The sequence below is a fragment of the Hippocampus zosterae genome, chromosome 2 (genome assembly GCF_025434085.1).
Source record: "Hippocampus zosterae strain Florida chromosome 2, ASM2543408v3, whole genome shotgun sequence".
In the NCBI taxonomy this organism is placed as follows: Eukaryota; Metazoa; Chordata; class Actinopteri; order Syngnathiformes; family Syngnathidae; genus Hippocampus; species Hippocampus zosterae.
This window is the reverse complement of record NC_067452.1, coordinates 19,486,097-19,510,946: the sequence shown is the minus strand read 5'-3', so window position 1 is coordinate 19,510,946 and position 24,850 is coordinate 19,486,097. Positions and strand designations below refer to the sequence as shown.

General features: G+C 44.2%; 1 protein-coding gene across 5 annotated transcripts in view; it reads right to left on the bottom strand.

Moving 5' to 3' along the window:
• Nucleotides 1-390: 390 nt before the first annotated feature.
• The window catches only part of agap1 (ArfGAP with GTPase domain, ankyrin repeat and PH domain 1), a 71,714-nt gene continuing 47,254 nt past the window's right edge, over nt 391-24,850 (bottom strand). For all 5 annotated transcript variants that reach the window (XM_052057430.1, XM_052057428.1, XM_052057429.1 and 2 more), the window contains 7 exons: nt 24,629-24,799; nt 18,555-18,716; nt 15,740-15,894; nt 15,542-15,632; nt 14,109-14,331; nt 4,384-4,639; nt 391-3,319 (listed from right to left, as the gene is read on the bottom strand). In XM_052057430.1, coding sequence (XP_051913390.1) covers nt 3,110-3,319; nt 4,384-4,639; nt 14,109-14,331; nt 15,542-15,632; nt 15,740-15,894; nt 18,555-18,716; nt 24,629-24,799 — 1,268 coding nt within the window. In that variant the 3' untranslated portion in view covers nt 391-3,109. The remainder of the gene's footprint in view (nt 3,320-4,383; nt 4,640-14,108; nt 14,332-15,541; nt 15,633-15,739; nt 15,895-18,554; nt 18,717-24,628; nt 24,800-24,850) is intronic.

Here is a 24,850-nt window from a genome sequence, read left to right as displayed (position 1 = left end):
AAACAATTTGGAAGTTTAGGACAGATGTTAGCAAGAATTATACAAATGCAGTTTTTGCTTTAGTGGGCCAAAAACAAAAAAATGGCAGACCAGATTTGTACCCCGGGCCGCAAGTTTCACACTAGTCATTCGGCATAAATAGATGCCAAGTACTGTACTAGCTTTCTTCAAAGTTACAAAAATTTGCATTTAATCTCAAAGAATTGTTCGTTTTAAACATCTACTTTACTGCTGCAATATGATTAATAATTTAGTTCAATTTGAATAATTATTGAAGTATCTTTCTTGATTGTTTTTGTTGGGTAAAGTGGAGTTGCCAGGCAGTTCAGCTCAGTCCTTGGATTCTTCTGAAATTAAGTAGATGTTGCAGGTCCATTTTCAACCAGTCAGTGAACATCATTCTGGTCTTTATTGAAAAGAGACACATGACAGTAGAAGTTTCTGTGTTATCTAACTGTACATCCAACTAAACAATAATTATTAGAACCACAAGAACATCAATAATGTGTCTGAATGAGAAATCAGAATACTAAAAACATGGATGGACTTGGAACGAGTTGGGAGGCAAGCTAAACAAAATGCACAAGTGAGAGGAGCAAAAGTTGACATCCCGGTTAGTGTTGCCGGCTTTTATCTGAGAGTTAGCTGCACTTCTAGTGATGGCCCATGTGAAAACTAATCCACACAAGCTTTTTTGTTTTTTCCCTTATGCTGGCAGAGTAGTAGCATGTTCGGCATTTTAAAAAGCACACAGACAAAACGGAGGAAACTTCAAGCCAACTGGTAGCCATTAACCTTGTCTAGAATTAAAGTAAAAGCATCACAAATAGCTTCAAGGCTACAAGCTAATGCTAAGTGAATTTAGTGCATTTTTTTGGTCATAAATAAAATAGCATGAGAGAGCGAGTGAGAGATGTATATATGTATACATCTATAGATATATATATATACACATATACTGTGTATATACAGTATATGTATGTATGTATATATATATATATATATCTCGCACAAAATAAAAGTTATTTTTAAGGGACATGATCGGGAGGGGTGAGGTTTACGTGATCACAGATTGAATGAAGGCAGGTGTGTTAAAACAAAGGCAAAGATCAAGGAGTGTCTAAGTGACTTTAGAGTGGGGTACACATACACGCACGCACACACACGCACGCACGCACGCACACACGCACGCACGCGCACACACACACACACACACACACACAGGTAATTGGGCCATTGTCTGCGATTCCTCTTGTCTCACCTTTGCAACCTGCTGATGACACTAACCTCGGTGCCAACTTCCAGTTTGATGGCGACGTACAGTTGATAACTTGTTAGGGGGCATCTCACTCTCATGATGTCAAAATGTGAATGGGATGATAATTTTTTTTTTTGACGTAGGAAAACTTTTGGTCTATTCATGGATCAAAGACTTTCAAAACTGGTATGTGTGTGCCCGGCTCTAGATCTACACTAACGTTGAGGGGAATTAGCAAAGTGACAGAAGGTTAGCAGTCACAGGGTGAGGAAACACAGCTAACTAACAGCATATTCAGTCATATCATTGAGATATGCATGACAGTTTTGGTCATTAAACAAACTTTGTAGCCCTCAATCATCCACTAATGCAGCCTTGCCATCTAGTGCTGGCATTTCTAATGTCAGACTTGACAATACGAAGCCAAAGTAGAGGCGAGTAAATAAATAAATAGTCTCCAGGTTGGAGGTTAAAGTTGAATTTGTGGATAAATGAGCACCATCTTCAGTCTAGGGGTTGACAGCGCATCTCAAGCAGGACCAGAACATTTTAAACTATTTACACACAAGAAAAAGCCCGTCCCAGCTTGAAGACGAAAGGACAGCAGGAGTTTACAATACAACATCCTGGTGCAAAAACACCTGAAGAAGTTAGATTCCCTTTTTGCTCCACCAGGAATGAGACAAACAATTGGACTCCTGCAGGAGCACGCAAACTCACTGTGAGTGTTAAAGCGACCGTGTGAAGAGACACTCAGCCTTTGTGAATGTTGTTTTCATTGGGGGCGAGCTTCAAAATGACACGAAAGTAGTTAGCATTACCTTCCCTTTGACGCATGGAAATTTCTGCTAAATCTGGAGCTATTTGGAAACAAACTCTGTACCTTCAAGGTGAGGTGGGGGGACGTCATGAGGCATTCCAATCAAGTCACTATTTAATTGGATGAAGCAAGTCATAAGTCAAGTTTTACAATCTGGTTCAGTCACAACATAAATTCGCACACTTGCTACTTTATACTCAGTATCTGTACTCATTCGATGTACTAACACATTCCCACGTTCCAAAACATCATCCTCAATCCAAACGTCACAATCTTGGCCTGGCCCCCGCATCATAGTAGAGTATTCTTTCCAAAACCAAACAAATGGCACATTTAACTGACAATGTAGATTTTCAAATGAAACAAGTTCAGTCTCGTGAATACCAAGTCAAAGTTGAGTGGAGTCCTTCATCCGTCCTAAAATGGCCAACTAAAGTCTAACTAGAGTCATGTCACGTTACCAAAGTCCCCCCACTTCTACCTTCAAGATGGCGAAGTGGTCATATTGGGAGGGCGCTTTGAGCTCATCTCCATCATGGAGATGTGTGTGCGAGACCACCACTTACACACTTCCCTGAGCCCGATCCAAAATTCCCTGTCAAGCAGTCCAAACAGAAAAAAATCAGAACATCCCAATGTCACCCACCCCCTTAGATCGTTCACATATTTGTCACATTTAACACGGGTAAATTAGTTCACAGAAGTTAAAAAAAAAACAAACTGGGTGGTGCCACAACGCCATGCGGGTGACATGGGACTCGATGTGCTGCGTCGGCCGGGAGACGATATGCTTGGGCGGGGAAAGTGACGCTGGCTGCCTGAGAGCAAACTGGCCTGTAGTGTGTGAAGTTAAGGATGACATCAGCTATCAAAAGTCTGAGGTGAAAGTGACCCGGTGCAGTACCCAGCATGCTTTGGGTACTCCCCACGCTCGTCGCCCAGTTCAACCAATCTGGAATGTGAGGTGGACGGAGTCACAGCAGGTAGTGAGCGGTTCCCAAAAAAAGGTCAACTCTTCTCCCAAGGAGGCCTCAAATGAAGGCGCTGCTGCCGGTGCTGCTGCAGCTGTTGTTGCGGTTGGCATTGCGGCGCGATAGGTTGGGCGTGGCCATGAGCGGGTAACGTTCGTCCGGGCAGCCGTACTGGGCCAGCGTGTCCACGCACTCCTGGCTGTTGGCCTGCCTGGCATACGCCAGGGCGCTGTTGCCGTGAGCGTCCCTTGCCATCAGATCCACACCATACTGTGGAAAGGCAACACAAAAAAAAGTTCGCACCCAAAACAACAATATACAGTATTCAAAATGTGACCAGCGTCAAAATGTCATGGGAGAAAGTTAAAAAATGTAGCACACCATTTTTTGAAAATAATAGAAAAAAGCACTTTTAAATTATACTGTTCAACATGTTTTGGTGTTGATTCCGAACCTACACATTTTTTTTTTGTCTAACACATCAGGTTTTCATAAAAAGAATATAATCATGCTAATAATATAATTAGTATTTGTGAATAAGGGCTTAGGTTGTGCAAAAGGTGGATTTCTTTTTTATGTAACGTCATCTCTGGAAATGGGAACGCATTATAAAATCTGTATTACCGCAAGCTTTTGCAGAAACTTAAAAACATCTCCAAAACCTGGTGTCGTAGAAAGAAAGAAAATTATAGTTAAAAAAAAAAGCACACTTATAAAGCCACTGATTTGAATTTATTGACCATGTTATTTGATCTTGTTATGAATGTATTATATATAAATATTTTATAATAATAATAATAGGAATTAAAACAATTTTACATTTACGGCACACATCTAACGTGGCTCTCACTTCACTAAGTATGAAGTTCTATGTCAGGGTGGTTAAGTGTTGGTATTCGAGTATTTTTCAAGTCAGAGTACGAGGACCGACATAGCGATTGGTAGTGATGCATCCCTACTATTAGCTACTAGACAGGAATACAGAAAAAAACCTGTTCAACACTCTTTTTTTTTTTAAATTGGAGATGCAAGTAAACTTTTTGAGGTGAATTTTGTGTGCTAATTCTAAATCTGCCCTCATTTTCTCTCGACCACATCAGGTTTTTATGATAATAATGAAGATGATAAAATAATGTGTAATGCAGTAAAATATTTAGTTATATTTACAAACTCGGGGTTAGGTTCAGCAACAGGTGGATTTTTTTTTTCTGAAACGTGGTATTGGTCAAGTTGTTCAAGTGCCTCTCGCCCCAAACTCAGCTGTGATGGGTTGTAGTAGCTCACCCGAAGAAGGATAAGTGCTTTCGAAAACGTATTTATGCATGACGCGTTACCCAGATGAGAAGCTGAGTGATGACCACGTTGCCTTTGCGGCTGCCCAGGTGCAGTGCGTTGCGTCCGTCCCCTTCACCGCACGTCTCGTTGACCTGCTGCCTGGAGCCGTGCGCCAGCAGCAACACGACGGCACGCACGTCCTCCTCCACCGTCGCCCGCAGCAGCTGCTGGCCAAGCGACAACTCGGCGCACGGCAGCGACGCCAAAAACACACGCTGCTCGTACTTGGCCCGGATCCAGCGCTCGCGTTCCTCCCTGCAAAGACACAGCGGGAGACGACACAACAACATGACGCCCGGGTTCACATGTGGCACGGCGCTCTTTACCACCAAATGTCATTTCCGCAGCGCCTAAAATAAGACACAAGGAACGTGTCTTATTCTGACCCATGGGATTAGTGCGAGGGCGGGGCGGGGAAAACATTGAGCTACCCCCAAAATATTCCCCTTGAAGAAAACATGTCCTGGCCGGGAGATGGAAGGGGACACAAAAGTGTTGAACTCTGAAGTCTATGACCATCATGTGAAGAAAATACGTCCAGCAATGTAACACTAAAATTGCAATTTTGTTCTCAGATGGCGGTGTTGGGATTATCATTGCTTGTCATCATGAGAATATTACACTGGTTATCATATTTTTACAATGTTTTTTTTTTTTTAAATCAGAGATGCAAGTCAAGTTTTCTAGATTCAGAATTTGCTCTTGTTTTTTCTCTAGGGCATCAGGTTTACAAAACAATGATAATAATATAATGTAATATAACAATACACTCCAAAATATTTATGCATTAAGAGTTACGTTCAGCAACAGGTGTTTTTTTCCCCCTCAGTTGTAAATTAGAATGCACGGCAACATCAATTTTGGCGCAAGCTCTTATAAGTCAAATTTAAAAACAAATAAAAAAAAAAGAACATTTTTCAGAATACTGATGGAAAAAAATGTAAGACAAAAGGTCTGCTCTGAATTGGCTCTGTATAAATAAAACTACCATAACCTGATTAATCAATTTATGATACTGTATGTGCTGAGGTGATAATGTGGGACATGAATGAGACAAGCAATTGAAGAGTGTGTGGGAACTGGCCACAATCTCATTAACTTCCTGGAGACGAGCAATAGCGGCTAGCATCACGGAATGTCCTGGAGTCTTTCTCTTCCGGACCAAGAAGGTCGGCTACGAGAGCACGGCCCGTGACCCTCGGACAAAGCCCGGGGGTGTCGCTCAGCGTGTGAGCGTGTGTGGGCGCACGGCGGGATGCCGACCTTCTGTCTCCGAGATAGGAAATCAAGGCCACTGGACCCAGGAAACGCATGCCCCCACTACCCCGGTTGCTAAGACTCGGAGTCTGTGTGTGTGTGTGTGTGTGTGTGTGCTCGTGTACACAGTGACTCCATCATTACTAACTAACGAGTCTTGAAAATCACATAGCTCTCGACAGTGGAGAGGCTAATTGCACTAATTAACCACAGTGTGTATGCGTGTTTATATGTCTGCGTGTATCTTGTGAATGCGGAGCCTCATATTTCTGTGTGCTAATATGTGTCTCTTTTCACATCCCATTAGGCAGGGCGCTGTTTTCCTGCACTCAGGCATGCTGGGTAGATAATTAAACATGAGTATGGGTGAGAAGGCATACATGCGCACACACACAAACACAGGCCCAGAGGGGTAAAGTGTGTGTGTGTAATTTAATGATATATATTAAAAAAAATTGTAAAAAAAAGAGAGAGAGAGAGGGAGAAAACAGCACCCAGAGGATATAACCCCTCATTTCATGCGTTTACTGCATCTCTCATCAGTCGACAGTCTGGACTGTCTAATGAATCTCAATTAAGTCTCTTTTTTGTCACAGACTGGCTTTGACTATTTTCTTTCTTATTTTTTTTTTGATACATGGTCCACTCCCAGTCTGCACCTGTTGACTGACAGCTTCGTCACCTCAGTGCAAGTGGACTGAGGTCTACTGAGGGCGAGTGAGTCCATCCCGGTGTTTTGGGGAGCCACCCTGGGTCCACTGAGATTTTCAGATTTCTTGTTCCTCACCTTGTGTGCGTGTGTGCGTGTGTGCGTGTTTGTGTGTCAGTGTTCCTTCTGAGCACTTCCTTTGTCTGGGTGTTTACACACACACACACACACACACACACACACACACACACACACACACACACACACACATACACATACACACACACACACACACACACACACACACACACACACACACACACACACACGGGCCAGGGGCCATTTGGCTGCAGCCTCGGTGCGATTCACGGGGTCATCTATTCATGACCCTCAAAAACACACTGATAATCACACCCAGCTAATTAGCATAATGACACACAAAATTTATTTAACACCAATTTAACTAAATGTTTGCAACATGGGAAGTCCAGATGTGAATATTTCCAATTTCAGCATTTTTTTGTCTGAAAATTTCTATCTATTAGTGATTGGGTTATAAGTATTACTTTCCAATTAAATATTGATTAGTAATTTTAACGTTTCATTTTTTGTATTGAATGGTACAAGAAATACAGTACATCTTTATTTACATAGCGCTTTCCTTTCCCTCTGTTTATTCAATGAGGAAATTCTCCTCCAAGAGATCATTAAATTACTTGACTTGTTGTAACTAAATCCAAAAGCAAAAAGGCAGCTCAGCGTGGAACACACGTAAATGCCAGGCTTTGGACTTTTAAACATAAGAAAGAAATTAAGGGCTTCAGTATGTGTTGCCCTTCGAGAGTCTTGACCAATATTCCAAGCGCCGCTTGCTCTTGTATCGTAGAGAGAAGCAGTCAATCAAAAATCAATCAACGCAAACATGAAAATTCCCCAGTGTGGGACGAATAAAGGATATCTTATGAAAAAAATTCATATATACTGTATTCTCACAACAAAGCAATCTACTATGACACCATCACCACCCCGATACACACAATTGCAGCAAGTTTAAACCTCCTAAGACCCGAACTCTTGCAAGGCATGCATTTTTATTTTCTCTTTGATATTTAGGCTAATTGGCACAGATTGTCCAGAGCAAAGTTATCGCTAGCCCAAAATTTCAAGAAGCTCCAGTTTGCAATGCTTTAGTCTAAGGCAGTGCAAACTAAAAGTTTAGCTGTCATACTGAACCTGTTTATTGAGGGGGACAAGTTCCATGTGTGAAAAAACAGGCTGGAAAGGGCCTGTTTAATTTTTTTTAAAAAAAGCTTTTGCCCTACCACATTTTACACATTTCAACATGTCAAAAGATGCAAACTTGTAAAATGGCACTTTTTAAAGTATTCCTCAAGGCCTGTTCTGATTCTCGCTCAAACGCTTCTCCAAATAAGACCAAGGCAAGCTTGCTTCAAGCTGCTTATTTGTTACTATCAGGTGAAGATTACTAGAAAACTGACACATGAAACAAAAGAGAATGAAACACTGTTTACCAAACAGGAACGGCGCTAAATTGGTAGTCCCGTCAGAAATCTGTTGAGCCCCAGTTAAGCCCCTCCAGCATTTTATTTGCTATTCAAAAACATATCTATCAATTATTTTCTCAATAAATGTATCGGTGAATACTAACGCAAATTTAGGGAATGTGAAAACAATCCTGGAGCCGTTCCTGCAACTAAACTGTGAAATTTTGACGAACGAAAGCCAGTTGGTTTAATGCCATAGAAGGTCTACGAGAAATAAGCATAAACGTTATTGTCATTAGAACGTATGAACACACAAGAAGCAGCTCCGCAACTAACACATACAAACAGCGCATACAACAATATGTTGGCTTTTTGCTGTCTGAACACTGACCATTACTGTCACTGAGAGACCGTCTGTGCCACTTGCTCTTAATTTCTCTTCCAGTCAATCTCTTCCAGTAGCGTGCAGTGCTGCCCGGTATATTGTGGGCACAACGTGCTACTACATTTAGGGTGCACAACTGGAAATCTGGACTTGACTCTTTACTGTAAAAACCCGCTGTCTGCAAATGCCACTGTCTGGAATTTAGCTTGCGACATGATTTATTCTTTCAAAGTAAAAGCATTACACATACTGACAATAATTGAAAAAAGTACAACCTGAAAAAAGCTACTACTTGAGCTAATAGTCTTCTGTTCAAGACGCTCATTAATTACAGTCTGAGAGGGTGTGTGTGCGTCAGAGGTAATGAGCGGTAGGAAACAGGGTTAAGAGTGACACAGTGTCAGTGGCTTCTCTTCTGGCCTAATTAGCCCCCTAATTAATAGATTAATAGATGGGTAAGAGCATCAGCTAACTGCCGAGATAATGTGCAGTCAAGATGAATCACCACATCACACTTTTTGTCACAAGGTGAGGTGCGGAATGTTCCATTGAAACCTACTGCACATCAATGGATGCTGGAAAAAAAAAGTCAAGACAAAGAACAAGGAGAAGAGGCTGAAATCAATTAGCCTTTGCCGGACGGTCGTTAGCTGCCCTCCGATAGGCACAGATAATTAAAGGAGATGAGAGGGGGGTGAGGGGGGCATCCGTGCAGCTCATTCAACAGCAGCGAATGGGTTAACCGATGCAAATGAGGAGGGAGACAATTGAAGAAAAAGTAGAAATGGGCTGGAGCCATAGAACTTGTTGGCTAAATCTCTCGTAGGGTAATGAAACATGGAGATGTCGAAAGCAAGCTAAAACCTCTTTTATTAATCATGCCAGAAAATAGTAGGACGTGATACAATAATACAGTATTCTAAATGAGAACGTAAACATCCATTAAATTAGATTATTTATTTATTTGCTAATGCTTGCTTCCAAACCGGAGGGGACATATTGTTTGGTAACAAGAAAAGTCTGGATAAATGAGTAAAACGGCTTAATAAAAGTGTCTCAAGTGTTTATCAGCAGCGTGTGAACCCATTCAATCCAAACATATTACCCACAAACCCGAGGCGGACCCCATCCTCCCACCCCCTCCAACGTGGTATGAGCTACTCGCAGAGTAGGCCAATCAGGATGGGAGGACGCTTACCGGCGGCACACAAATTATATTACATATAGTGTATTCCAGTCTGCTCGAGGAGCACGCCGGAGTCATGCATGTAGCAACTGTTATTTACTCACTCATTATGATGCTATGATGACTCAGGCATAAAAAATGTGCTTTTAGCCCACATTAGCAGAACCTCTCGCTGACGACCAACCATGAAGGGAATCTGATTGGCTCATGTCAGCCGGTTTAATGTCAATAGTAAATTGGAAGGCTCATTAGGCGAGTCGGAGGACGCGGCTGCGGGCGCCAGCGAGGCAGTCATGTAAAAAATAATGTCTATTAGGAATCATTTAATCAAGGATGAATTAGAATGTAGGCCCAATTATTTGCACTGGCCCGCCTGTCAGGAGGCTTCTTTCTGCCAGCGTGTGCTGCTTAAAATGCAGGCCGAGAGAACGCCGCACATCAGCGGGGACTGCGTATAATGGCGCAGGGATTAGAGCAGGGGTGGTCTCGGCCATCAGTGGTCAAAAGGGAGCTCAGCGGTACACAAGTTGAGCATGTTCCACCAGAGAGAGGAACACGACTTGGTTTGCGGCTGACTTATGAAATGTCCTCCGGTAAATCTATCTCCAAACTCGTTGAGTCCCATCTGGGGTGCTCAATCTTTGTCACCATTCTCTTCCAATTGCGTGCGGCTAAATTCTCAGAAGTCCAATGTGTGTTATGATCACAGAAACGGCGCAGAAGCAGCAGCAGCGGCAGCAGCAGTATTCTCTCCTCCTCCCCCTGACACTGCTCTGACCCAAGGGGGCAATTATCTTGTGATGTGGGGGCCCCCCTGCATTCCCCCTTTTCCTGGCCGCCCCATCAAGTCCCCTGAGCCCAATCCCACCACCCTGCCCTGGCGGTCGCCGCACCTGACACCCCACACCTCAGATTAAAAGCAGCAGGTCTCATTTCAAATCTGTTGGTGCTGGGATGGCTTTTCCAGGATTTGGGACAGTGGAGGGAGGTGGGTCAGGGGCGAGGGGGGGTTACATTATTACTCTGAGCTTGTATTCAATGATATCACTGCAGTCAGAACCACGCTGAATTAATACTGGCTGGGAATTTGTCATGTATGGGCACCCCTGTTAATAAATGCTCAATTCCTTCAACAATGTCATTCCTGTCTGCAGAGACCAACTTTATCTTACAGGCTCACATGCACACCACCAGGTGGACTAAGCCGCACAAGAGTATTTTTCTCTGGTTCTGGTCTGAGCCAAGTGCTTTGAATGCACAGAGCATCCACAACAAACATGAGCAGAACCAGGCCAAGGCCAGCCTCTGGGAAAAACCGCCAAAGGTCATTATTTGGAAGGAAAGGACATGGCCGCACATCACCTCTGTAGGATGAAAGCCAGGAGGCCGGCTTCGCGGCGCTGTCACTTGCTGTCCGCCGTGGCCTGTTTAACAAGCAGCGTCAAGTGGAGCCTGACTAGGCCCAGGGTGCTGGGCGTGCTGGTGTTGACATGCCACTCGGCAAATAATTAAAACAATGAGCTGCGACACCAACAACACAAGCATGGGTGCCGCTGTCGTGCGGACTAAAACGGCCGACCCCAGTGGCTGTTCCACCACGGGCAGCGAGCCCAAACTTAGTAGCCCCCTCAGCTGTGGCATCAGCTGTGGCGCCGATACCAGCGAGCGAGCCAGCTGAGGTGAGGACGCTTGACCGCAGGCAACCATGGGTTAATGGGAACGTTTAGAGGATGGCTCAGTCTTTTTGTGCTATGGACCTCAGAGAAAAATACTTGCAAAGGAAGCCTAGAGCGCAGCAGAGGTCTGCATGTTTATCACGACAACAAGCCTCCCTTCTCATCTCCTACTAATGTGGTGCGGAGCCGAGTCCTTAAGAGTCTCGCCCTTGTCTTCCTGATGCTAATGTGACCTGGACTAGAAAATGTTGTGGGTGGGCTTACGGCGGGCCGTTAACGGTGGCTACAAACCGGAGGTTGATAAAGAGATGATGACAACAGCTGGAGACTGGCCTGTCACATATCTCATTGGACAGGGGCGTGATCTCCATGAACATAATTTCTCCCTCTGGCCAGACCAGGCAGTCAGCGAGGGGAGGAGGAGGAGGTGTTTAATACAGGCAGCCATGCTAATGCACCTCCTTTGCCAACCCTCCTCCATTTTCCCCTGGGCTCCTACCATCCTTTCTTGCATCATGTGCTTCCTTCCGATCTTCCTCTTGTTCTGTCATTAGATTATGTCCTGTCTTCATTGCAGCTCCCAACTATTCTTTCCTTGGACAATTCCTCCTTTAACCATCTTTCATTTCCTCCCTTGCTTCTTTACAACCTCCTCCTGACTCCTTTCATCTTCTTTGCTCTCTGAGAGATGTGGCCACGCCGTGCAGTGGTGACTCTTCTTTTTACACGACCACCTTGTTCTTTCCTTATTTTGCTGAGTCTACCAGTTTCCTTTCCATCCAGGCCCAAACCTCCAAACAGGATGTGTTTGGGAGGTGTGAATGTGGGGGGACAGACCTTGACAGGTCAGTGTAATTGCTGCTGGCCATATTTAACATTAAGATAATCAGGCCATTAATTACCCTTTGGATCATTAACTCAGCCACTTGCAAAATGAAATTTCGGCCTCTATTACTCACTTGAGAGACCATGTGTGGGGGGTGGGGTGAGTGTTCCATCTATCTGTCTCCCCCCGCCTTCCCTGTGATCCTTTCAACTGCCTGCAAAAATCATGGCTTCCTGGCCTCCTCTGTGGTTGTGACAATGATGTTTGACGATCATACATTTATTTTTCCAAAGGAGTAGATGTTAAAGCATGCGTGTAACTTGAGCAAAACAGTCAATTCATAGGCAGTCACTAAGACTCCATAAAGTTGTCCGGGACTATGGCTGCGCCTCATGAAGGATAAGCAGGGTGGACAAGGAAACAATGAGGCACATATTTTGTTGTTGTTGTTGTCATGGACGAGAAAAGAGTTAGGGAGACAGGCAGCGGGCAGAGAATTTTAAGTTTCAATACTTTTGCTAATATGAAAAAGAGTGTTTAAAAAAAGTTGCTATCAAAGTTATTCTTGTACATTTCATAAATATCAAAGCTAAAATGTTGAGCTAGCCTCATATTCATCTTTTGGTGTCAAATTCAAATGTCTAAAGTCACGAGTCCAATCTAAAAATCAAGTAATTGGCCTCACTGCTTCACAACTGGAGCAGTAAATGGCCAATGTTTCTGGCATGGACTTCCTGCTCAGTACAAGGTTTTAGTAGCACACAGGCGTGAAATGAGAATGACGTTCAGGTGAGTAGAGACAGAAGTCATGAACAGGGCGGGGGTGAAATCAAGGCACTTAAGGAATGGTCTGATAAATACTATTGACGGGCTAGAGAGTGATGCAGCTGCAGTGGCGCGTCACAGCTAAATTGAGACAATATTGACTTGCTCTAATCTCTTCAGGGGGAAACATACATCAGATTAATAAATAAATAGGAACATGAGCAACAGAAAAAGCGTTAGCGCTGTGATGGACTCGGGTTAATGGGACGTCAATACACTCAGTGTCTGCGCGTGTGTGCGTTTGCACAGTCGATAGCTGACTGATTAATGGTCATTTGCATTTTTACCGCAGCAATGTGTGCACTCTTTTGCTCATTTGTACTCTTGCTTCATGTCAATGTATGCAGGGACGCGGACTTCCCGGATTGAAGGTTTACATGAAGGTTTACATGATAAGAGCATGTCCTGGCACCTCTCCAAAGTTATGCTGCCATCAGCCTTTTTCCATCCGTCTTTCTTTTTTTATCTCAGCCCACTTACAAGAATGCAGCTGTTGTTACGTGGAAAGTTGTCACATCACCCATTCATGTAATCTAAACCATACATTACAGTGGCCCTCCAGGATTGCAGTTGACCCTCCCCGATGTAGTTTTTTACGAACCTGATTGATTCTCTTTGTCTTTTTCTCTCCCCTGTGTTTGGTGCTCTCCGTGGCACCCCGCTTTCACATTTATCTACTTGTTATTGGCAGAGGTGTTGGGAGCAGACCAGTAGCTGTCATCACGGGATGATTACTGTTGTTGATACAGCTGTTGTTGTGCCCATTGTTCACTTGTCTCTCAAACCCTGCATCCTGTTATGTCATCATTTATCTGCCCTCTGTCCTACTAATGTGTGTCTCTCACCTCATGATAGTAGGTCGGAACTAACAGAGCCTGGCTTCTGTTGGGAAGTTTTTTTCCCTTCTGTTGGAGTTTTTTTTCTTTCTTTCTTTTTATGTCGCTGTTGCCAAGTGTTTGCTCTTGTGTGGTTCAGTTTCTTTCATTAAGAGTGCAATTCTTGACTTGCTCAATGTGTAAAGTGCCTTGAGATAATTTTTGTTGTTAATTGGTGCAAACTAACATTGACTTGACCTAAAGAACTGTGAAAATGTTCATTATAAAGACATTGTTTTCACATGTAGACGTGTGTGTGCGTGTGTGTGTGTGTGTGCGTGTGTGCGTGTGTGCGTGTGTGTGTGTGTGTGTGTGTGCGTGTGTGCGTGTGTGTGTGTGTGTGTGTGTGTGTGTGTGTGTGTGTGTGTGTGTGTGTGTGTGTGTGTGTGTGTGTGTGGGCAGACAAGTCGACGTCAAAGGTGTTGGTAGTCGGTTGTGGGAAGTTCTGATGGCAGCTGGATTGGCACACACTGTCTGGGACACGTCATGCCCACCCAAATAATTCCCTCTACCCGTACTCAGTGTAGCAGCGTTGCCTACCTGCTGGCATCTGGTCCTGGTTTCAGGTGACCCTGTGAGTTGGCCTCCCATACGCTGTTAGCAAACTCATTGCCGATGGCTGACATGACCTTGATGAGTTCCAGCGGCCACTCATCAAGGTCCAGCGATCGCACCCGGGACAGGTGGGTGCCCAAGTTCCTATGGATTCCCGAGCACTCGATACATATCAGGGCACCGAGGTTGAGGCTGGCCCAGTCCGGATCTGCGAGTGTCAAAGCAACAGCATTAGTGGTGCTCATGCAAACAGTTTGAAACATAGAATACAGTGAGTGACGCACTATCGCTGAAACTCCACCACCATACATGTAAAAACATTTTTTTTCTATTTCTGACATACAATGTAAAAGCCATGTAAACTGACTCAAGCACATAATTTACACATTATTAACGTGTTTGAACACACGCACACCCACACCAAATAGCAAGCATAAAATGTGCAGAAAATTCTCTACGGATTGTGGTATCTGCGTTACAGTAGACCCGATGGACAGTCTGCGGCTGGATTGGTGCATGGCTTGAGGAGCCGATAATGAGAAGAAAGGAGCGTTCGCGCAGCGCGCCGATGCGTATGTGGAACTGGGAGTCGCAGCTTGGAATTGAAGCGGATTTGCATGGGACAGGACAAGAGAATCAATCTCTCTTTTTCGTTAATGGATGCTACAGCCCCTTGTTGCTTTGAAGCTTAGCTTGTAGCAGACATTGCTGTACATTGCAGCATGACGTCTTTGACCCACTGGTGAAAAGGACACTCTGATTCGCTCCTCTTTCATCTATAACCACTTCAGACAACAAAGTGTATGCAGGAAAGTGGTTAAGATTGCACAATTGTATGTGTCTAATGTGTTGTTTGTATTATTTTGTCATTTTGTGTTCACTTTTCTCTTGATGGCGGTGCGGACACTCGTAGCGGCTCCTCTTGTTTTATGTTGTCTTGAGAGGGAAGAAATTTAATCTGTGCTGCACATACAGCACATTTGACAATAAAGTTGTACTTGACTTGACTTCAAATAATTGCTACTTACAAACAGATACAGTGCAACATCAATGCAAAAGAATGAACTGCATGTGTGGATATTTAAAGACCGATATTTTCAACCAAACCATAGAGTGTGTAATTCCCAGGGATAAAGTACATTGTCCCTGCTTAGTTTGTCGGGGGTCCTTCCATGCTTCTTCTCTTCTCTTAATTAAACTGTATCCATATCAAGTTCAGCTCAGTGCTGCCTGGCATTTTGTGGCACAATGTGGTACTATACTGAAGGGGGACAACTCTAAATTCTGACTTGCCTGTGTACTGTAATAACGCATGAACAAAACCTTGAAATTCCACGATATGGGAAAGGTGCAAAAGGTAACCTGCGATCTAGCGGGGGTTCACCGTACATTCAAGGAAAACAATGTTCTCTACTCACTTAGAGAGTCACAGTCGGCACAGCGGCTATTTCCACGAATGCTTCTGATAGACTGCAAGGCCATGGCCTCCGTCTGGCTGGTCAGACGAGACTGAAAGGACGACACAAATGTCGACACATTGCTGAGGTGGTCACAAAAGCACTCTAAGTCAGAAAACACCCAAGCGTGCAAGCAACAGTGCATTATAGGACACCCACCTTGTTTTTGCTGCTCTCACATGACTGAAGACTGGCCAAGATCTGACCCTCGATGACCTGCACCCAGGCGTCTCGTTCCTCATACGAAGTAGCTTCAAAATGCCACGTTTGACCCGTAAGTGATACAATGATGAACTCAAAGTTCTCCTCCTGTTCTGTTGGGTGTGAGAGATAGGAGTAGGGATGAAACGAGTACCTCTACTCCCAAAAATGTTTGAGGATTTTTTTTTCTTCTGCCTTCTGCGTTTATTTGATGTGCATGGTCGGGAAGACTGTCAAGTCAACATTGTGAGAAGGACAACTTCATTAGTGCCTTGGTACACTTATTTCTGAGTTGTTCCTGAGTGCGCGTGTTGGCATGACGGCTGACTTGAGCCCAGTTTGAGTTTAAAATGCCATCGCAAAATGGTACCACTGACATCAACACATCATCATCCTGCAATCCTGTTCAATTAATAGTTAAGAACACTTAAAAAAAACTAATTGCACCGAGATGTAGATAGCAACTGGGCTGTCACATCATATTCTCTCTCTCTCTCTCTGTTCAACTTTGTGACTGTTTACTATACTCTAAATGACTCAAACTCAACACAGTTGTTACCATGTACCATTTTAATAATACGATTTAACTGTTTTTAAAAATAGGTGCTCTCCTGTTGTGTTTCTGTGCTATCAATTGAAAATGTTCTTTGGAGGTCTAAACAAAGATCTGAACTCATTCAGTGCGGCAAATGGTTATAAAGTCCAAGAACCCCAACATAAAAGTGAGTTTAAAGTGGGCCTTTTGTTTGTGCTGCAAGTAAATCCTCCTCCTTCTGACGATATGGCGAATATGAGCGTATCCGAGCGCTGCCAGACAGCCGGTCGCTCACGCAGTATTGGTAATTACCGCCAGCGCTCTCGGCTACTGTGAGCGACATTCACGCAGAGAGGCGGCGTCGAGGCAATTTGTGAACTCTGACACTGGCAACCTTTAGCGGCACAAATAGAACAAACCAAATATAGGGGGGAGGGACCGAGATGCATACTGTGCGTGCGTGTGTATGTGACAGCAGGCCGCCAGGTGCAATGAGAGGGGAGGTGTGAGGGACACAAACTGGGCCTCAGGAAACACAAATTAAAAGCTTAAATGTCAGCGCGCACAGTATTGCTTTGCGACACAGGTCATTACTCTCCATATCAGCAGCCTTTTACCACTTTAATAACCTGGAAAATAGTGCACGCTGCTATTCACGACACTCGCTCCCATGGACACAAAGCACACCTCGGATAATGTCACCTGACATCCTTGGTGTGCTTTCACACCTTTCAGGGTGTAGTGCCGTCAGAGAATGCAAGGTGGCATCAACGGGTCATGTGACTCAAGCGAGGGGACGGAAGCTTCTACGCAGCACAAAGTGGACCATACACATTATAGGGTGCATCACGCAAGCACCCAATTGGCATCAAATTCTAAACCGGAAAGATTCACTGTTCATGTGGAATGAGCTAAAGTCAGGTGTATAATTGTCAAGCTCACACACGACGTCTCTGAGTGGCCCTAAAGGACGTTAGAAATTTAAAGAAAATGCTAAAAACAGTCTTCTCTCCAGTTAAACAATTAACATTTGTTCCTGGCTCAAGTTTAACCTCCATAAGCAGACACACTTCTGCTCCCTTGATGTGGGTGGGCTTCATTTGAGTGAGTGAGTGACTGAACACATCCAAAAAGCGCAAAATTGTTGGCGATTTCACACTATTGAATTAAATTTTCCTGTGTTATACACAATACTGAGAGAAACGAGGCTCGTGAGGTTGGAACGTTTGCAGACTCTGGCACTATGCTTCTCTCCCACTGAAACCACATGAAAAAATCACCTTCTTGTCATCAAATAATTCCACTTTGCCTTATCCGAATAACGCTTGATGCATTAGCTATTTTCAAATTAAATTTCAAATTTGTAATCCCTTGTGTGTGTGTATATATACATATATATATTTTTGCATTTTTTGGGGTGTTACTATTTACTTACGAGAGAGAAAGCTGTCATTTCCAATGTGACCCAAAGGTTGCAATGACTGCTGAAACAATGTCACTGTGATGAATTCCACAGTTTTTAGCAACAACTGTCACATCTGGTATTATTATGGGAACAAAATCAATTGTTAACTTCAATTTTGCCTCACCAAGTGCAGCGGGTCTAATCAGGCGGAAATGGGAGACAAGAGGGCGTGTCTCCCTCATAAATTACACCGGGCTTCACTCTGACATGACGATACTTCAGCCACCTGTCCGCCCGCCTGGCGTGACAAGCGGCGGTGAGCCGGCGGCCGCCTGAGTGCGCCCGCTGCTTAATGGCTAAATTGGGAAGACTGTAACTAATCGCTTATTGAATAATGGAAGTGACACTGCTGATAAAAGATTTCAATACCAGATTATTTATAATATTTCACTTAAGCCTCTATAGCTGACTCACGGGGAGGGGGGGGGGGATGAAGAGTGTGCTGATGAAATGAGAACAAAGAGGAGAACTGGAGGAGGAGGAAACATGATGAAATTAGTAAATGATGATGAAGGAAGGAGGTGAAAATAAGGAAAAGACAAACTTGTAAATTTGTCTCTCGGACCATAATTTCCCTGGTCAGCTGCTTGATGGAGAAGCCAACATTACATCTGCTACGGCTGCTCGCACATCTGTTCTGCATGTGTGTGAAACTCAAGTCAAAGTGCTTGAGTGAATGTGTGTGTGTTTCAGGACTTGTGCCAAACATTTTGAGCTTCATGACAAAAAAATGATACACTACAAGTGAGGATGATGGTTGAAGCTGGTGTTACCTTCGGCAGTACCCGAGAGCCCGTCTGCTTTGAAGTTGCTGGTGCTTTTCTTCCGCCGGTGCTTCTTGCGGTTGGCATGTGGTGATGGGGGTGGCTCCATCTTAGGACTGGTTGTACTGGAGATGCTCGGACTGGAAGACATGGAGTCACCCAGGCTGCCATCTGGAAAAAACAAAATCGGAAACGCCTTATTGTACAAAACAGTACAAAGGTTAAGGCTGCAAAAGGCTGGAATATTTACTGTATGCAAAATTTTCATGGTGAGTTCAGACGGGGAATTTTAGTAACATTCCAAACCTTCCACTGAAATTATGGGAATGAACTGGAAGTCGAGGGCAAAAGGCATCATATTCAATCATAAGTATTAAGGTTGCAGCTACCAATTCTTTTAATAATCGATTAATCTATTTTGATGATTACTGTATTTTCACGACTATAAGGCGCAATTACGTCTAAAATTTTCTCCAAAATGGACAGGACGCCTTTTGTATGAGCTGAGTTCCAAAACCTGGCTGAGACCCGACACGCTGTTTATATAGAGAAAAGGCGGAAGTGAGGTCGACCAATCAGTGAAGGGCGTCCGTGTGTATGTGTGTATATATATATGTAAATACGGTATATGGAGAGAGAGAGAGAAAAGGTGTACGTGAGTGACGACACGCATGCGGAGAAGAGGTCGGCCAATCAATTAAGGGCGTCCGTGTACATATATGTAAATATATGGAGAGAGGTGGACGTGAGTGAGGACAGGCACGCGGTGGGTGGGGTCCGCCAATGAGTGAAGGGTGGGCGTGTAAGTGGACGCTAAAGGCACGCCTCTAGCAGGTACCAGCACCTGTATAAAGTGTGAGTATGTGCATTATTGCAAAACAACTTCGGTTTTGGTTTCCAAGAACCCCCGAAAATGAATTCCACAAAGAGACACGCCTACGAAGCTCAATTCAAACTCCAAGCCATCGGTTGTGCAGAGAAAGATGGGAATCGAGCAGCCGCCACAGAATTTAATGTCAACGAATCCATGGTTCGCAAATGGAGGAAGCAGGAGAACGAGCTTCGCCAAGTCAAAAAGACGAAGCTGAGTTTCCGTGGAAATAAGGCGAGGTGGCCCGAGTTGGAAGACCAACTGGAGCGGTAGATTCTTGATCAAAGAGCAGCCGGCAGAAGCGTCTCCACGGTCACCATTCGACTAAGGGCGAAAACGTTAGCCGAAGAATTGAAAATTGAACATTTTCAAGGAGGTCCGTCTTGGTGCTTTCGCTTTATGAAACGGCGCCATCTATCCGTGAGAGTGAAGACGACTGTGGCTCAGCAACTACCAGCGGACTACAAAGAAAAGCTGGCCGTTTTCTGCACCTACTGCAGTAAGAAGATTGTCGACAAACGCATCCAGCCTAACCACATAACCAACATGGACGAGGTCCCGCTGACTTTCCCGGTGAACCACACTGTGGAGAAGAAGGGGACCAGCACGGTTGCGCTACGCACAACGGGGGCACGAGAAGTCTGCTTTTACTATCGTTCTTGGTTGTCATGCCAACGGACAGAAACTGCCACCTATGGTGATTTTTAAGCGAAAGACGCTGCCGAAAGAAAAGTTTCCAGCCGGCGTCATCGTGAAAGCAAACCAAAAGGGCTGGATGGACAAGGAGAAGATGAGAGAGTGGCTAAGTGAGGTGTATGTTAAGAGACCGGATGGCTTTTTCCATGCCTCGTCACTCTTGATTTGCGACTCCATGCGTGCCCATCTCACAACAGCGGTGAAAAACCAAGTCAAGCAAATGAACTCCAAGCTTGCCGTCATTCCCGGAGGCTTGACTAAAGAACTCCAACCGCTGGACATCGGCATCAACCGGGCGTTCAAAGTGAAGTTGCGAGCGGCATGGGAAAAATGGATGATCGATAGCAAACACAACTTTACAAAGAGTGAGAGGCAGCGCCGGGCTAGTTACGCCACAATCTGTGAATGGATTGTGGCTGCTTGGACGAACGGATCTGCTAGTACAGTTGTTCGAGCTTTTGGCAAAGCCGGCATCATTTCTGTGGAGCCACATGACAACGAGAGTGACTCTGACAACGAGAGGGAACCTGGCGGTTTGGATGGATTACCGGTACTTGCACAATTGTTCAATTCGGATACAGAAGATGAGGACTTTGATGGCTTTCTGAGTGATGATTGAGCAAAAAACGTGAGTACCTTGTAAATAAAATACACCTGAACTCAGTTCTGCTTTCGTTGCCTTTTTAAAAACGTGTTTTAGCGTGTATCCGTATGTCTTGGCATGCTACCGTATGCTTCAAGCTAACGTGTTAGCTTGCGCGCATGCATGCCGTATGTTTAAGCTGGCGTATGTTTTACCACTGTAAAACTGCGCCCAATAATACAGTGCGGTTTGTCTATGTGTAAAATACAGAAATGGCACCCATTAATGAGACTGCCCCCAACCGTATGGTGCGTTGAATGGTCGTGAAAATACGGTAATCAGAATTTTAAAAAAATGTCAATCTCTTGATTAAAAAGTATGAAGTTTATGATTCAGTTACTGGTTTGGTCCATAATATGTTTAACAAGCAGATGTTTGCAAATATCGTATTTCAAAAGATTTCATGAAGTCTGATTTCATGAAGAATTACATAAATCTGAGAATATTTACTGCCGAGGCAAAAACCTGAGGATTTGGACAATTTTAAATTAGACAAGGTCTCAACATGAGTTATCAAAATATTTATCAAATAAATTACTAAACAATTAATTGTTGAGTCATAGATTTATCGTTGCACCTCCCCAAAGTATACACATTTAATTTGATCATAGTACAATACAATACATGCTGATTTTTATAGCGCTTTCACAACAGCAGAAGCTGTAACAAAGCGCTTAACAAAACAGTTCACATAAAGTAAAATAAATAAACACAATACATAACATAAAACACGTACAGTCGTGCAGTCCTAACCACTTTTCCGTCACACACTTTGTTGTTTGAAGCAGTTTGAGATGAAAGAGGAGAGAATCAAAGTGTCCTTTCACCAGTGGATCAGAGACGTCGTGCTCAAAGTGTGCACACGTCGGCTACAAGCTAAGTTTCAAAGTCAACAAGAAGCTGTAGCATCCATTGACGGAAAAAGAGATTGGTTCACTTCTCCTGTCGCATGGAAATCCATTTCAATTCCAAGCGGTGACTTTCTGTTCCAAATACGCATCGGCGCTCTGCGCCAACGCTCCTCTCTCCTCATCCTCAAGTTCAGCAGCCATCCATCCAGCCGCACCAACACCGACTGTCCAACAGTGCCGACATCTCCACTGAACAAAACGGGGTTGTGAAAAATGCTGCCCATTACAGGCGCAAAAAACACAAGCGCATTTCTCCCAATCAAAATCTGTGCTGGCACAGGCGTGCTGCCGAAAAGGCGCAACCACCAAGCACAGATACTTCTCCTTTGACGAATGTCGTGGCCAAAAAACGCTGAAAACTGTCCATATCAGGGCCACACGATGAAACAACAAACAACATGTCACAAAACAAAAGACACAAACACCAAAAAAGAACAAAAAAGCAAGTCTCTTGAAGAGCACTTGCCATAGGCTGCCTACTTTCCCCCCCGTGTCACTCGAGCAGCAGCGTATCTAAAGCTTGCTCATACTTCAAACTTTAACTTCGGCAAAAAACTATTTCACCAACTATATTGAACTTCCCAATTAAGAGCCAATTTTCACTTTTGTAAATTCCCAGTTTATTCCTTTAAATTTGTATTAACTCCAATGTAAAGTTTCCAACTTGCTTTGGGTCCAAACAACACGGATGTTACCAGCTTCAGAAATGATCACAAAGCCATGACCATGTCCGCATTTTTCACAAATGTCTATGATGCTGACTGCAAAGTGAAGGTGGGATGCATTTGCAGAACAGGAGCGGCATCTTTCTCCGCCTTCCATCTTGATACCGGGTGCTGACAGCTGTGACTAGCGGCGGAATAAAATAACATTCAGTTTCCATCAATATCACAGCGCGGCGATGACACTGACATGGCCGCAGTATAAGTGTGTGCGGGTATGTGTGTGGATGTGAAAACACACACAAGCTCACTGGCCGCCACACGGCAGACAGCCTCAAGGACGGCCATAACTTATTTTACAATCGTTTAGTCTCAGCTCAAGTGGAAAATGTGACAACTTATCTCTGCTGACAAGATGCCATCCCCGAGCGCGCAATTAACCGGCGTGGATTAACGGCGCTCCCATCTGCGCGCTGCGCTCCATCCACATCAAACAACCCCACGCCCACCCGCACGCAGCCTGGAGACTTCCTCCTTGACTTTCCCTATGATTGTTTCCCTTCATCCCGTCAACAGTTTGGACGACAGGGCACAGTTTGGCTTCAACTGTCTGTGCTGCTCGTCACGACAGACCACAGGACGACGATCAGCTGTGGCTTTAGCTGCTGTGCACGTGTCACGGTCCACCCACTGTGATATCATTAATTTGGGGCGAAACATTTTTAGTCAATTTTCATGGGAGGAATTTAGAAAAAAAAAACATCCAAAGTGGAAATTTTCAATGGGAACTGGGAATTGATTTTTGTTATAACAACTACAATACTTTAACTGTTTCGTTTTTTTCACCTCATTTGTGCGGTGGCAAATCTGAAGCCTGATCGCACTAAATTTTTGCTCACAACATCAAGCAAAAAACAGTCAGAGCTTTTCCCTCAAAAGCGGGGGCACTCCTAAGTACCACTGCACAACCAAAATATATTTCCCCCAATGTCACTTTTAACAGTCTCTCTTTGTAAATTCATGATTTGTTACCGTACATTCACGTTAATTCTCATGGGAGGCTTCCTATTTAGAACATTTCCAGTATTTTGCAACTCCAGTCAGAAAATGCAAGCTATCAGAATAATGGCTGAGAAAGACGATGTTTGGGAAAGAAACATAAAAAGTTCTCAATGCTCACCACTTGCGCTGACAGGTCCCAAGTCACACACAGTGAAAAAAGGAAGAGCAAAAGAGCGAAAGAGAAGGCACCCACCCTGCTGAAAGCATTTAACACCTTTAAACATTATTTGTGGAGGGCTAGCGGCACAATATTAAGACATAACTGTCAGTGTCAGTCAAGATGAGCATCACTGCGTTGCAGCATGTCAAGTGTGCCACCACATAATGTTTTTTATTGAATTGGTTCTTGTGAAGCGCTGTAAACGCTTTGCTTAGTAGTACAGTGGGATATTTCTTTTAATATTTCACTTCCTACAACCACAGAAATGTAGCAGTTGCTCCAAAAGGGCAAAGCGCCGTTTTGGAAATTAAGCCTCGCCAATTAAGCCTGTCGTTGCTGGACAGTCCCGGGGCGCTTGTGTCTTGCGCCTGTAATGGGCAGCATTTTTCACAGCCCCGCTTTCTTCAGCGGAGAGATCGGTGAGCTGTTGAACGGTCTGCGGCTGGATGGATGTAAGGCTTGAGGAGCCGACGATGAGAAGAAAGGAGCGTTGGCGCGGAGTGCCGATGCGGATTTGGAGCTGGGAGTCGCGGCTTGGAGTTTGAAGCGGATTACGTGGGACAGGAGAAGTGAACTAATCTCTTTTCGTCAATGGATGCTACAGCTTTGTGTTTGCTTTCAAAACTTAGCTTGTAGCAGACGTGTGCACATTTTCAGCATGACGTCTCTGATCCACTGGAGAAAGGACACTTTGATCCTCTCCTCTTTCATCTAGAACTGCTTCAGACAACAAAGTGTATGCAGAAAATTGGTGAAGATTGAACGTCTGTGTCCTATGTGTTGTCTTGTGTTATCTTTGTTATTTTGACTTCAAAATGGCGCCGCGTGAGTGGCTGCCTTTCCAGCAGCTCCTATATTTTGTTGTTCTCCTTCTTCCTTTCATAACTTTGCTGCTGTGAATTGGGAATTTCTCCATTGTGAGACTAATAAAGGTTTTATCTTATCTTATCTTATCAAAGACAGAAACTGACAGGAAGACAAAAAGACAGACGGTGCTCTCCGCCTAAAGAAGAGCTCGCTATGATAGTGTCAAATCATTGCCTCCATCAGTGAGACCCAGTGTGCAGTGGTTACTTACCAGTGCCGATTACCGAGTTGGCGATGACGGTGGCGTCGGTCCACTGGTCTGCACTGGAGACGGAATAAGAGCGCTGATGCCCGCCCATGTTGTCCGGGCCGCGGCTGTTAAAGGACACCAAGCTTATGCCGCTCGCCATCTGAGATACTGATGAGCTGCTGCTTACCAAACCTGTCGAGACAGAAATTTTTTTCTGATCAAATCTCTGCATAAACAAACTCT